The sequence below is a fragment of the Glycine max genome, chromosome 1 (assembly GCF_000004515.6).
Source record: "Glycine max cultivar Williams 82 chromosome 1, Glycine_max_v4.0, whole genome shotgun sequence".
In the NCBI taxonomy this organism is placed as follows: Eukaryota; Viridiplantae; Streptophyta; class Magnoliopsida; order Fabales; family Fabaceae; genus Glycine; species Glycine max.
This window is the reverse complement of record NC_016088.4, coordinates 10,604,623-10,620,458: the sequence shown is the minus strand read 5'-3', so window position 1 is coordinate 10,620,458 and position 15,836 is coordinate 10,604,623. Positions and strand designations below refer to the sequence as shown.

General features: G+C 32.4%; 1 protein-coding gene across 3 annotated transcripts; it reads left to right on the top strand.

Annotated features, from left to right (window-relative positions):
• The first annotated feature begins 6,771 nt into the window (after window positions 1–6,771).
• Window positions 6,772–12,401, top strand: LOC100795416 (transcription factor BIM2-like). 3 transcript variants are annotated; one of them, XM_041017179.1, is made up of 8 exons: window positions 6,772–6,937; window positions 7,055–7,188; window positions 7,331–7,415; window positions 7,983–8,052; window positions 8,142–8,237; window positions 9,256–9,671; window positions 10,696–10,825; window positions 12,024–12,401. In XM_041017179.1, exons 2-8 carry the CDS (start codon window positions 7,086–7,088, stop codon window positions 12,129–12,131), a joined length of 1,008 nt encoding a protein of 335 aa, XP_040873113.1. In that variant the 5' UTR covers window positions 6,772–6,937; window positions 7,055–7,085; the 3' UTR covers window positions 12,132–12,401.
• Window positions 12,402–15,836: the final 3,435 nt, after the last annotated feature.

Sequence of the window (15,836 nt, the reverse complement as noted above, 5' to 3'; positions counted from 1 at the left end):
GGAAAAAGAAAGCTACATGCGAAGGACATTTCTCTCACCACATACATTATTTCGTAAATCCCAAATGGTGGAGATGTGCAAAAATGAGTTCCGAACCTGGTCTTTAAATTTTAGAATGATCGAACGGTTAACAAGTCCTAGATCGTAGGTTTACTGGGACATGTTTGAGTATATGCTAGAAAAAGGGAGGGTTTTGGGAGAGAGGAAAGGGAAAACAAATTTGAGAAAAAGAGACAGCGTAAAAACGTATCGTAAATGTAAAACTGACCAAATATGTCTCTATTTATAGTTAAGGTACTCTCAATCTATTATTTACTCTACTTTTTATTTTATTATTTTATAAAAAAAAACTTTATTTTACTTCCTATCAAATGAATAACTAAAATCACCTTTTTATTTCCTAAGAACATATATTTATTTTATTTACCTTAAAATCATTATTTTAATCAATAAAACTATTTATTTACTTACAAAAACCTTATTATTTTCCTAAAACTCTATTTATTTTTAAATAAAATCATTTTTAATTTATTTTACGAAAAATGGGATGTTACATGTAGTAGCTTGAGCATATTTGTTGCATCTAGTAGGTTGCACACTCTTTGCTAACAAGAGCGCCACACGTGTTCATGTGGTATTTTTGGACGCATTTCGTGACCTGACGCAGAGTGGAAGTTACGCATGAGGAGCTTCTGCACTGGTGCATATGTATGAGAATTTAAATGATGCATCAAAGAGCACTGCATGGGCCACTACTTTGCCTGATGATTACAATGTGTAGACCATAACAAAGCTAGTGACGGTGACGAACAATGGTCTCTTAGAAATACCTATTACATAAGGACATATACATTCAAAATATCAGAACATATTATTTTAAAATTAGACAAACATGATGGTCATGTTTTTACCTAAACAAAATGATTGGCATACACATGACCAATACATATGACGCAATGCACAGAAGAATCTGTTGGTGGTTGACTTCTAAGAGGAAAAAAATTCATGCTTTTTTGGATTGAAAGAGAAACAAGGATGACATTATACCTTGATGCAATGACATATCCCATGTTGGTTATATTCATCTACTTGTCCATGGTAACTTGCATGTAACAGTTACAATTATATTTATTTAAAGCAAATTTAGAATTAACAAAATGTAACAATAAACTTATATACCATGGATAATCCATCAACAAGTAGGGACTGGTTTAATTCCTCAAATCTGTCTATGCCACCAAGCAAGTTGATATACTCATCAGACCATTTTGTAAGTTCTTTAAGCAAATGGTTGTGCACCAATGACCATAAATCTTAACCAATACCTAATAAGGCAGCAATTGCACAATATCCACAGTTACCATTATCGTTGACATCAACAATGTTTTCAATGGAATCATGAATGCATGGATGAAATTGATCCAACATCAGCATGGCTCTTCTTTGAATTGGTTACTCAGATGATGATGCACTATGTTTGACTGAAGAATTACTATTCTGCATAGAATGTAATGCATCAACATACTCCCAGTAAGACGAATCACACTTTGTTGATCTTTGTTGCTTGGTCCTTCTTTGAATGTAATGCATCAACATCGGCATGGTCCTTCTTTGAATTGGTTGCTCAGATGATGATGTACTACGTTTGACTGAAGAATTACTATTCTGCACAAAATGTAATGCATCAACATACTCCCAGTAAGATGGGCCGCGCTTTGTTGATCTTTGTTTCTTGGTCATCAGTTTCTTCGGAGCACCTTTTTGTTTTCACATTTTTTGGAGGAGCACACATAAAATTTAGATCAGGGTAAGCAATTTCCTAAAGTTTACTCTTCAAAGTAACTTTGCCACAAACATCAAGCTCTTCAAATCGCTTGGATATGATTTTCATCTCTTCAGTTATGCTGACTTTGGGCTCAAATAACCCTTGGTCTGAAAAACTTAGCCTTCGCCAAAACATATGGATTGTCTCAAGTGGTATGGTACTAACAACATATCTAGCTAGCTCACATGCATATGGAAAACCGTGAGTAGTTTTCATGATACATCCACAACAAGAAGGGTTTTTGCCAGCATAATGTACACGCTCAAACTCAGCAACAATCTGGTTTTAAACATACCTTGATACCATACCATGTAGTCTCTTCTATAAGGTAACTTTAAAAACATGTCCAACCACATGTGTACTTGTCTCAAAAGATGCCTTAATTTTAGTGTGTTGCAGCGTGATCATGTTGTTCATGGCTTCCCAAACACTACATAGGTCTCGAAGGCTATTTGGTAGTAGTCTGCTTAAGGCCCAATGAACAAACTCAATCCTGCATATGAAATACACAACCAAGTACACAAACACAATTATTTTTATCCATTCAATTGTAAACCCTAACAACAACAAAAATTTAGAATTTTCATACTTGTTAGTTGTTGTGTTTCCTAAGTGCATCACCTTATTCGTCCAAGCTTTAACAAATCTTTCTTTGTGGGGAATCAACCATGTTTAGTTCACATAGTTAGCAAACATTAGCCATGATAAGCAAACAAATTCAAACTTCTTAAGGCACTCATCGAACTCTTGCTTAGAAGGACAATCCACCAAATTCCCCCGACCTTCCATAACATAACCCCATGCATTTTTTTTTACCAATCAGAATTTTACACTTTGCCTTAGTCAGTCGACCAGCATATGAATGTCCAACGAATGACTTCACCAATTCATGATTGTGACTCCCACAAATTAACTTCATCATCCATCCTTCACCTCCCACAACTGGTTTCCCATGTAGCTTAAAGGGACACCCATATTTTCTACTACTAGTAACTGTTCTTACCAAATATTTCTTCTTGGCCCTATATTGACCACTCCTTTCACAGCCAATTAAAACAAATGAGGTCCTTCATCTAATACCATTATTTGTATTTGATCTCATAATCACGACCACAAAACCAATTTTATAAGCAACAGATCGAACCTAATGCAGAATATAATCATGGGTAGCAAACACCTACAACACAATCCATACAAGTTTAGTCTTCAAGGGACATTCATTTAATTACTTTAATAAAAATAAATCAGATTAATACCTGAGAAGTATTGAACATATCAAAACAATCAACATGTTCTTCATTCACACCAACTTTGTCTTCATTTTGTTCATTCATATCAACTTCTTCAGACCTTATATTATCATACATCCATTGATCTTCGTCCATCTTATCAAAACATTGAAAAAATTCAATGGCAAACAAAAAACCCCTAATCACACCATAATTATACTATCATATAATTTTCACATTTGTTACTGCATTTATTAATATAATACATTAAAGTAAAAACAAAAAAAAACAAATTTATGTATAAATTATTTTCACATTAATATCACTTTCAAACTATAAACTACAACTTTCAAATGAATATTCAAACTAAAATTATTTAAAAGTTTTTAATTAACAATTCTAATTTTATCTAATTAAATAATAAAATAAATTTATAAAAATAACAAATAAATTTAAAAAACTTAGGAATTGGTAATCCATAAGAAACATACGGATTGAAATTTTGTAAGTTACATACGGATTGTCAATTTATAAGTTACAAATTGACAATTTGTAGGTAACTTACAGATTGTCAATCCGTATGTTTCTTACGGATTACCAATCTGTAAGTTATATAAAACTTACGGATTATCAGTCCATAAATTTTATATAACTTATGAATTATCAATCTATAAGTATTACGAGAAAAAATCAAATCAAGAACTTACCTTTGCCATTAATGGCCAAACCAACCACCGCCACAACCATCACTTGTCGACGAACCACCGTAAACAATGCACCTCCACCAAAGAGGACACAAGAACGAACGACAAACTCTCATGAAACACCTCTCACGAGAACGAAGGTCAAGGAAAAAAAATAAGGTTGCATGAAGAAACGTGAAGAAAGAAAGCACTGAACAAAAACTTATAACAGAGGGATATAATGGGAGTTTAAAAACATTTCTGGGTGTACCAGCAATTCTGCTGGTGCCCAAAGCAACTCCCAATATGTGGCACATTCGGTAGCCCAATACAAGAAAAATGGACCGGAAAGTTCACTTTGGTTTTAAAAACCATGAAACATAGAGATTTAAGTTATTATTTTAATGTGACTCTGGTATGTATTTTATATAATTCAATCATGTAGTACTATGTGGATTACGTAAACACATAAGCTAATCATGTTTAATTTTTTTTTAATTCAAATCTAATAACCTAATAATTAATTTTATATTTTTTATTTATTTTAATTTTTAATTTAATTTTATTAAAAGACCACTTTATCCCTTATCTTCTTAATTCAATTCCTAATTTCCTAAATATGAATGCTAGTCTTGTAATCGTGTAACTCTGAATCGTAGCCTTCGACTCTCACTGTCTCCCACAATCACGGACAGATTCACCGTGCCGCTTTCGCACCGTGGCCCTTACCTCACCACCTTCCAGTGGTGGAAAGCAGAGAAAAAAGGCAATTAGTGCATAGGTTGGTTTAAATTCTGGGTTGAGAATGAGAACATGTTGGATGGCTTTGTATCTATGTATGAATGTTTGATTGAACGATGTATAAATTACAAAAGCATTGATGTTTTTTATTTGAAGAATTCAAGTTGTTCGGCTTAAATATGATTGGACTTTTGATAAAGTATGCTTTTGAATGATGTTTTTGGGTATTTACAAATTTTAACTTTTGAAGTCACTGAAGGAGAAAATGCAGTTTAAGTAGCTTAACTTTAAACTGATTAGAATTATAGATACTGCGATTTTGAGTGTTAAGGATTCAAAGGATCTGCTATCCGCAACCTCCTCATCAACCACCTGAATTGAGCCCAGGTTGCTTAAGGCCTGGTTGATTGTGTTATGATTTTTTTTTAAATATTATTCTGTAAAATAGTTTTGAAGAACTGTTTGTTTGGTAAGTATCAAATTGAATAAATTTAGAGATAAAAAAAATAAAAATAAAATCGCTTGATAAATTTATTTTGAGAATGTGTTTTGAAACAAAATTAAAAATAGAAATAATTGTTTCCTTGTTTCTAGAATTAAAAAAAGCCAAAGTGAAAAACAGAAACACCCCGTAGCTGTTTGTGTTTTTCAGTTTTAAATTCAATTTAATTGGAAATAGTTTTAAAAATTAGCATTTAAAAATAGCTGGTTGTGTTTTTCAGTTATAAAGATTAGGGATAAAGTGATGTTTTATTAAAATATTAAGATAAAAATGAAAATAAAAAATAAAATATTAGTTATTAGATCCTCAAATTTGAATTGTAAAAAAAAAAAAAAATTTAATTGACTGATGTATCAATATAATTCATATCACGTTATAAAATACATACTGACGTGATTTATTAAAGTTACACCGAATTACTTAATTTATTTATAAACAAACCAAATATTCAGGAGCGAAGTACCATATTGAAGGCTGTAGCTAACCTATATCGGCCACCACTAAACCAAGGAAGGACCTTCATTTGCTCACCAAAATCAATCTCAATCCTTCCTTCCTTAAATATCTCGAACACAGCAAAATGCATTACGTTAAATTCGTACTGACCATATTCCTCATGTATTGCATTGGTCTATGAAAGATTGGATTTATAAAAGAAAAATTATGCGTTTTCTTTAAAAAATATATTTACAAATTATAGTTTTGATAGACTAAAAGTTTCTTGAATAATTTACAAATAAAAATTTCATAAACTAAAAGACGACTAGTAATAAGAAATATTAGAAGAATACTATCTAGCTTGTGAATCTACTCTCTTTACTCTCAATTTCATTTAAATTCTCTTTAATTAGAAGTGAACTACACTCCCCCATGCAAATATTTCCTGTTGTTAAAAATTCCCCACTTAATATTTATCTTTTCCCCCTTATCACTTTCGTGATTTCATCTCCTCCTTAATTATTCTTATCGCTTTTAATTATCCTTATATCTTTTAACATATTATTATTTTATTTAAATTTCTTTATCTCTAACCTAATTAAGTTAAAATTGCATAATTTTGACCACATTGATATTTGATAATGTCTTGAAACATATTAAAGCAACAAATTAGTATTGTATAATTGAATTTTAATTATTATTGTATTATTGAAATTTAATTTATTATGCTAAAAATTATCATATATATATATATATATATATTTAATGTTCTTACATAAATAAATTTATTAATTTTATTGAAGTTATTTGATATGTATATATACTTACTTTAATTATATGAAATGAATATTTTTTTTTAATTTTTATGATGAATAATTATAATTATAAAATTTAACTATCAAATTTAACCCGTGTTAAGTCATTATTATTATAAGAAAATATAAGAATATATATGATTATCTAATATTTCATTTATTGAATATTTTGATAATTTTTTTTTAAAAAATATATAAAAATGATTATTATTACTACTAATTATAATTGAATTGAATTTTCATTTATAAAGTAAGTGTAATTTTTTTACATTATCAATCAATTAAAAATTATCTTAAACATAAAAATTATTATTAAAATTGAAAAAGAAAATATTATTCATGTTAGATCGAATAATAATATAATATTTTTTTACAATATCATTCGAATTTAATTAAATTACTATAATAATAATAACAATAATAAGAAAAATAGTTGTCATACCTTCCTTCTAAATGCTTAACATGGAACAAAATGCATTATTTTTTTTAATTATTATTATTAATTTATTATGATCCAGGTAAAGACTCGAAAATGATTAAGAAAGAAGTGTGAGAATACGAAAGAAGGGGTTTATTGCCAAATGAAGAAGGCTCACGAGATACGCATGGGATCAGTCACATGCTAGCGCTCCTCCTTCTTCTTCTCTCTCCGGTGGTGGTGACTCGCCGGAAGACACCAACTTCCACCTTCAACGCCGCCGCTGGTGAACACCCTTCTCAAAATCTCACCTGACCCAATTCCACTTTCTCCTTTCTCTTCTCAATTTCCCATCTGGGTATCCCTGTTTCCCTCAAAGTTCTCTTCTTTTTTCGTGATTCAGAAGTGCTCAGTGATACCCTTTGTTTAGAACAATGAGAGCAGGGAAAGGGAGCCAGGAAGAGGATGAGTACGAGGAAGAAGAGTTTGGTTCTTCCAAGAAACAGGGTACTTCCTCTGCCCCTAACGCCAACAAAGGTACCTTCTTAATTTTCATTGGAAAAAAAAAACATGTTTGCGTGATTATATCTCATTCCTACGTTAATGTTAGATTCAATTATGAGGTGTTTCTTCTCAAGTTCATGTTTGAATGAATTTAGAGTTCTTGTTGTTATAGCAGATGGAAAAGCCATCGACAAGGCTAGTGCGATAAGATCGAAACATTCTGTGACCGAGCAGCGGAGAAGGAGCAAGATAAATGAGAGGTATGCCATATGTGTAACTCTTATTGATTAGACTAGTGCTGTAGTGCGTTGAGTGTTCTAGTGTGAGTTGCTTGAAAATAAACTCAGAAATTAAGTCATAGCTTATTATTGGTTTTGGTTGATTTGAAATTGAAATAATTTGTTGGTTCTCTTTAGTACAATTCTTTTTATTTAATGGATGGTGAGTGTAAAGGTGGATAGGTTTGTCAGCAGTTTTACATTGCTGTGGATCTTATCACTTCATTGCTTCAATTTTATCTTTGTCTTAACCCCTGCTGCAGAATTGGTAGTAAGCGATATTCATGCTAGTGATTGTGAAAGAGGCTACTTAAAATTTGTTGTAAAGAATGTTAAAATCTTGAAAGTCAGTTTCTTGTAAGGCTCTTCTATTATCTTTTATCCTTCTCAGATAAAAAACTTTTGATATTGAAGTCTTAAGTATTAAATGTTACGTGATAAGTTTATAATGGATTTATGAGGTCCTATGTGTTTTTTAATTAACTTAGAGAGCTTAAAATTTTAGTGCATTCAGTTGGAGTTTTGATGATTGGTAACCCTTTCCTCCAGATTCCAGATATTGAGGGATCTCATACCTCATAGTGATCAAAAGAGGGACACGGCATCATTTTTATTAGAGGTACATTTTGTAAAATAATTATATTTTTCTAGTTTAAATTGATTGAGAATATATCAAACAACCTGTCAATCTGTCATGTTTCTTTGCAGGTGATGGAGTATGTTCAGTACTTACAGGAGAAGGTACAAAAGTATGAAGGTTCATATCAAGGTTGGGGTCAAGAGCCCCTGAAGTTGATGCCATGGGTAAATTAGAAAAACCATAATGTTTTTGGGATCTTTTGCTTTTAACTGTATGCAAATCCCTTATTGTATAATACTGGTTTGCCAAAAACAATATCAAAACGGTTGTTTAGCATACAAAAATGCTGACATGAAGTTAGACAAAGCCATTATTGCAAAATGCAAATACGTTGACATGTGAGCACCTGGATGAAATGAAAATTATTAGTTAAAATTAACAGAATAGAGATATAGAGTGAAATAGAAACAGTCTTTATTTTGAATTACTTAATCATTATATTGGTCTCAACTGCAGTTTGGACTTCTATTTTTCATATATTATTTGCCAAATTGATAACAATTATTTGATTTATTATTTTTGTTGGAGATCTCACATTGTCTAGTAATATGTCCAAAATAGTGTATATAAGTGAGGGACAACTCTTACTTCATGAGCTAACTTTTGGGGTTGAGTTAGACTCAAACCTAAAATTCTAAGATGGTATCTGATGACCTGTTAGGTCACCTGTTATCAGATACCTGAGATGTCCTTGGCATAAGGGGTGTGTATTGGAGGTCTTGCATTGTCTAGTATTATAACCAAAATAGTGTAGAGCGAACTTTTGGGGTTGGTTAGGCCCAAACCCAACATTCTAAGAGTAGTGTTTTTTGATAGAGGAGTGCTAACAGCACACTCTCTAATCTAACACATATTTTATATTAGTTAAAAACTACAAAATTAAGAGACTCATTAGATAAGAAGTGAGACCTAAAGAAATTTGTGATTTTCAACAAATTTCAACCAATGGTAGAGTGTGTGTTCAAAAGAATGGATTAGAAAGTGTGTTGCTAGAATTTTTCTTTATCATAAAAGGTTCCTCTGCTGTCGTCGAATTTCTTTAACTCTGTTGCTTTTGGTTGAACTTATCAACGTAAGTACTTAACTGATAATATAGAGTAATATGTATAGTATGATGATCAACCTATTTCATTGGTTAAATTTTTTATTGTATTAGCTTGCTTACTCACTGTAATAATACAGAGAAATAGTCATTGGCGTGTCCAGAGCTTTGCTGGTCAACCTACAGCTGTAAAGAATGGTTTGGGTCCAGTATCACCTTTTCCTGTAAAGTTTGACGAAAGCAATGCTAGTATCTCTCCAACTATGCTTAGTGGCACCCAGAATACAATAGATCCTTATCAGAGCAGGGATATTGTCAACAAGACGGCTGAGAGGCAACCTGATTTAGTAAACAAGGGAATGCCTCTTCCCCTTGCTATGCATGCAAACATGTCTGTTCCTGTCAGAAGTGATGGTGTACTTGCACATCCTCTTCATGGAACTGTTTCTGATCCACAATCAACTGAATGCCCAACAACTAGTGAACCACAGAACCAACAGGATGAATTCACGGTTGAAGGAGGGACAATTAGCATCTCAAGTGCATATTCCCAAGGGTGGGTAATTGCTTAAAGTTTATTGTTGTTGTTGTTATTATTATTATTATTATTATTATTTTATTTCTGTTAGATTGTATGGCTCTGTTTATTATGGATGTTTGATAATTGATACACTTTTTATTTATCTATTCTTTTAGTTTTTTAAAGAACTTTCTTGATTTCTTCTTGTTATGGTTTTAAAAATCTAATAATGCCCGCTTTTTCTTTTGAATTTGTCCATTTTTAAAAATCTGATATTACATTTTCACAAAGATTTCAATAATGTTGTGATGTTTGACAATTGTAAGGCAACATGTATGTTGATTTTATGTTCCCTGTTTGTTACGTTTCATTCATTCTTTAGTATATGTTCATATGGAGAAGAGAACACGAGTTGGTGCTTCATCATTGTTGAGGGGAGTGAGAGATTACTAAATTGATGGATATTTACTTTTTTTTTTCTGAAAAAATAGAAAAGGGAAAAAGGTAACATTTCAAGACCGCTATTAGCTCCTGAGGAATTAGCTAAATAGCATTTGTTCCCCCAATTCTTATGCTACCTGATGGGTCTTGAATTAGGTTCTTGGTCACTGTATTGTGTGGATTACAATTTACACATCACTAATTCATGTCTTGCATCAGCAAAATGTTGGACTGCTGGGGACCACATTACTCCTTTATATACTGTCTTAAAAGTGTGAAATGTGGTTGAGATTCTGAAACCATCTGTTATTCAATTTATAAGAATTCAAATAAGTTGGCATTTTCTTAAATTGATAGTCATTGTGCCGTAATGTTGCTTGTAGTGTTTTAAAGGTTTCTAATAGTCTTGAGTAAATTAGTGTAAGCTGGTTTTAGAATGTTATTACTCATGTTGACTCCCAGCAGTACCATTTGGGACCCTCTAGATGCTTCTTCAAATGGTTTTGGATGGATACCTATATGCTAATGTCATTTAGAATATTGTTCTAGCATTTTTCTTTTTCTGTTTTTGAAGTCTTTGTCATCATTAATAACAAGTATTAAACCATTTGATGAACAGGTTGTTGAATAATCTAACTCAAGCGCTACAAAGTGCTGGTTTAGATCTGTCACAGGCTAGCATCTCAGTTCAGATTAATCTTGGGAAACGAGGAAACAAAGGACTGAGTTGTGGGACCTCTTCTCCCAAGGTATATAGTGGCATGTTGTCTTCATTAATACTTGTGTCTTTCTATTGCGAGATGTGTGTGTTTGCATTCCTGTTCCATCCAATGTAACGCCAATCCATCACCCTCCCTCCTATTTTTTTATATTCGAATGTGAGATTTTTCCGTTCAACACTGCTGGAACGGGTTTCAAAACACACCCTAAGAAGATTTCGATACCCTACCAGTGTATATAGAAATGTTGTAAACGGAAAATAATATTTTGTCCCAGACATTTTTATAAAAATATGGAAAAATTTGTGATACAAAATTAATATTTTAAATGAATTTATGGGATTCATTTGACAAATATTCTATTGATTTTGGATTTTCATTATCTAGAATTTCAACCATTAGTGTAATTGAATTTATGATTTTAATATCATTAATTCTTAATTAGAATTAGTTTTAAGACCTTATAAGTTTGAAGATCATGTATTGGAAAAAAGAATTTGTTATACTATTTCTTTTTAGCCTGCCCCGCATAATTCACAGGTTAATCGGGTTTTACCCGCGGGTATTTTAATCTCTATTAAAAAAATAAAATAGGGTGTGTGATTTTTAACAAAAAAATGGGGGTGTTTTAGTGAAACTAAAACCCCTAACCTAAGGCTCAGCTCTAATACACAGACACTAAACTAAACCTAAATCCCTTTGGCACACTCACCTCAACACTCAGACTACCTGCATCATGCACCCACCAGCCACCAGCCAGTCACCACGCCGGCACTGCCACGGCTGTTACAGCTGTTATAAGTTGGATGGTGAGAGAATAGAGGTGTCATTGTTGTAAGTCAATTTTGGGAGTGTTTGGGGACTATGGAATTACCTCATTATATCGTTCGTACTTCTGAATCACATTGATTCAGAAGGAAGGTTAACCAGACTCTTTTCATTCGATTCTTGTTCTCTAATTTCTGGTTGAACCCTATCAATTGCCTTCCCATTTTGCTGTGCTCAGGATGTAACAGAGGAGCATTAGAACTGAGACTGGTAACTAATCAATGTTAGAGTATTAATATTTGAAATTAAAAATAGGTGGGTTCTTTGATGATATGCTCGTCAATTATCTATCTGGTGATAGTTTGATTAAGTGATATCCACCAAAATCCAAAATATGCAAAATTTCAAGTACCTAGTTTGTATACTGAAGCACTGATCCTCTTTTGTTTGTGTTATGCAGCATCATGACAACCCTTCTTCAAACAATCAAACAATTGCACATTTTAGAGATGCAGGCAGTGGAGAAGACTCGGATCAAGTACAAAAAAGAATGAAAACATATAAGTGATAATTTATGTGGCATTTTCATGAGCATCCACTTGCATCCAGATTTCTCACTTGTTCTTGACGCAGCATATAACTTTTGGTTTCTGTACATCCTTCCCCATTTGTTTGACTTTTAATGGTTATTTTAAAATTATATAAACCTAGAACACAAATACACAATCATTTGTGGAGATATTGAGGCTTCTTCTGTAGGGGGCTTGTCATCTATTTTGCTTGTATGATACATATTATAATTATAATTATTCAGTATTATTGAGCTTTTGCTTGGCAATTTTATGATATGTATACTTAGTTTAGTTATTTTGAGTGCATTTGAGGATTGTCTGGGAAAAATACATTTTTGTGATATGTTTTTAGAGGCAGTTATTGGAATTTAATCTTTCTAGCTTATGCAAAATCAAACTATTTTTCTTTTGGGGTGTTTTGCTTTTCTTCCCTTGACTTTGTTTTCGGGGGCTTGACAACTTGTGCCAACGTACTAGAAACATTTGGTTTCTCCCTGGAAGAATGAATGCACCATCATTTTCATTTTTAAAGTATTACTCTTTCTTAAATAGTTCCCAAAAATTAAACAAATTATATAAATAATTTCCTAAGTATTAGAAATCATACTAGATAGTTTTCCAAATATTTAAAAATCCTTCAAATTTGTCTCTGCATGTTGGTAAAATGTCAATATAGGAACTAAATTGATGGATATTTAATACTTTAAGAATTATTTATATTATTTCATTATTTAAAGACTATTTAGGAGTGTAATACTTGAGGGACCAAATTGATGGTTAACTCCAGAATTTTGCCATTGTGGTCGACTTGGATTTAGCGAGGGATAGGTTTTTTTTTTCTTACTTTCACAATGATGTGAAACTGAATGGACGGTTGTAGATATGGGACTAGAGTTACTTTGCAAAATTGGCTGAGAAACTTCAGAGTGGCTCATCCTTTCCCAACCTTACACGTGCTTGTAAATGTGACATCATCAAAATCTTCTTACATGTGATGAAATTGTAGATGAACTGTGAGTTGAGGTCATTCCATATAACAATAGATCCTTCCATGATATTCCATCAAAATGTCCTATACAAACACACACACGTGTGTATATATATATATATATATATATATATATATATATATATATATATATATATATATATATATATATATATATATATATATATATATATATATATTTGCCTCGTGTGTTCCAATGAAGAGTATTATTGTTCTTGTGGCTCTAAGTTCCTTTGATAAGGTGCAATAGGGAGATCGAGGTTCTATGAGGCAGTTGGGAATTTCGAAAGTAATATGATAAATGATCTTATTTATGTGATCAAGTGGAGCTAGGATGTTCTTTGTAGTATCCTTTGGAGCAACTAGTGCAACTTAGAATTTACCAAAAAAAATATATCGATTTGTAAGGCAACAAGTTAAAATCACCCTTTTAAGCATCAATGTTCAAAATATAAGTTTAAGATCAAAAGGCCGAATGAGAGAGATTGATTACACAAATGATACTTTCATCCCTCACAACAGAATGGACTACACCTTCACGTGTCAGCACAGCAAATATTATACATAAATACATAAATTAAGGGAAATTCAAGCCTAACAAGGCTAATATCAAAGATCGTGTACATGCTTAAGGATCATATAAACTGCACCTTCTTCATGACTAAGGCCAAGCACTGAGATTTGAACAAGGAGCTTGTATTACTCGTCAAAGACGTCATTTGGTATTTGTATACTGTAAAAATATGTTACCCACTTCTATTGGCGTAAGCATAATCCATAATAGCATTGTAACACCTGATGCCAACAAGGACCAAATGAGAAACGGGTTAAAAAATATCCTTTGTCAAGGACAAGTTTACCCAATGATGAACAGTCTTCTTATGAGGAGGTAAATCTTCACATCGTATCAGTAAGATAAATTGTATCCCTAAAAGCCGAGATAGGTCAAGATAATTCTCATAATCTAGCCCCTTAAGTGTTGGCAGAACTTTGACAAGAAATAACCTGAAGTTCTCATCAGCTAGCTACTGCATATTCCCTGTGATGTTGATGTTTAACTCAGTCAATGCTAAGTTTCCAAATATCAAGAAAGCTTCCCAAAATTTTGTGGCACTAAAGCTGCCAGTTAGAATTTCAAAACGGTCCCAAGCAAATTCTTTGGTATTAGCTACAGGAGAAGAGCATAAGTATCCCGTTGTGTCAATTGAGTGAGAGCCTAATTCGTTGTACGAGATATTCAACACTTTAAGTGACTTGAGCAATCTGAGGCCCCAAAGCAGTAAAGCTACCGAATTTATTATGACTCAGATTTAAGCAAGATAGAAGTTGCATGGCCTCCAACCCTGTCAAAAGATCAGTATGAGACATTTTATTTCCATTCTTAGATACAACATCAAAAGCTAAACTTTCCAAAAGTGATTAGACAAGGATACAACCTACGCTAGAGTTAGCATTAAGTATTAAAAATAAGGGCGGGGGGGGGGGGGGGGGGGGGGGGGTCATGAATCTATGGTATAGGATTAAGCGCAATGGCATACTAGAATCCATGTTGCGGACCTTACTAAAGGAATAAGCAAAGATTCTTGTATTTGAAGGGGGATAAAAGCTAAGTTACAGCTAAATTATAAGATATGCAAGTTCTACCTTCAACGGATCGAAGTTTGTTGTGGCTAAGGATTTGCACCCACAATAAATTCTCAATGGATCCTATCCGTGACAGTGATAGATTTTGTAATCGTAGACAGACATAACCAGTGACTGTTTCTGTTGCATCTTTTATAGTAATGGCAGTATGATATTAAAGAGTCCCTAGTTGAAGTTATCTGCAGAATCATAAAAAAATAGTAAGAGTAAAAAGATTTTTTTGGGGAAGAAACAGAAAATTTGCACTAGTGTTAAGTTGTAAAAATAAGCATACACCAGCGTGGCCTAGTAAAATCTTTCCAAAATCTAGTGCAATTTTATAGGAAAACCAGATGAGGGGGAAAAATCATTAAGAAAATTACAAGATTCTTGTATTTTCTAAATGGCTTTTCTTCAGTCAACTGTTTTTAATATAAAACTATAAAGTGAAAGTTTGGTTCTGAAAATATTTTCAGTTTCCACTTTTTACCCCACATCACACATGGGAATCTTAGAAAATCTTTTTCAGTCAAATACAAATAAATACATTCCTAGTCATGTTTCCTATTGTCAAATTGAAAGAAGAAGACAATCATGTGATATGCAAATACAAGAATGGAAGGTCCATTTATTCTAGCTAGCTATCATATATTCATATTCACATGAAATTTATGCTGATTGATATTCACATGAGTATTTGACATCTTTATCAACAAAAGGGAAAGGGGAACAAGATCATGTTATGATAGATATTTAATACTAAAGAAAATTATATTACTCACTTTAGTGGTATCAAACTATGCTCTTCCTTGTAGTATATAGAATGTGTTGGATCCAACTTCATCAGATCGGTATAAAGTTGGAGAACTTCTTCACTGTTAGATTTTCTTCCATCATGTTGAGATGATAACATATCAAGAGCAGTCAAAAGTTTTGCGAGTGTAAGCCTTCCGATTTTACTACAAAAAGAAAAAGGCACGATATTATCCAGAAATAAAACAAGGGAATTAAACTTCCAAGGTGTCATTTCAAACCATAAAGTTATCCATTTAACAAATCAACCTTACCA

Coding starts and splice junctions, on each gene's coding strand:
- LOC100795416 (XM_006572805.4), top strand. CDS start 7,086: ATGAGAGCAGGGAAAGGGAGCCAGGAAGAGGATGAGTACGAGGAAGAA. Junction 7,189..7,327: donor TGCCCCTAACGCCAACAAAG/GTACCTTCTTAA, acceptor TTGTTGTTATAG/CAGATGGAAAAGCCATCGAC. Junction 7,416..7,982: donor AGGAGCAAGATAAATGAGAG/GTATGCCATATG, acceptor CCTTTCCTCCAG/ATTCCAGATATTGAGGGATC.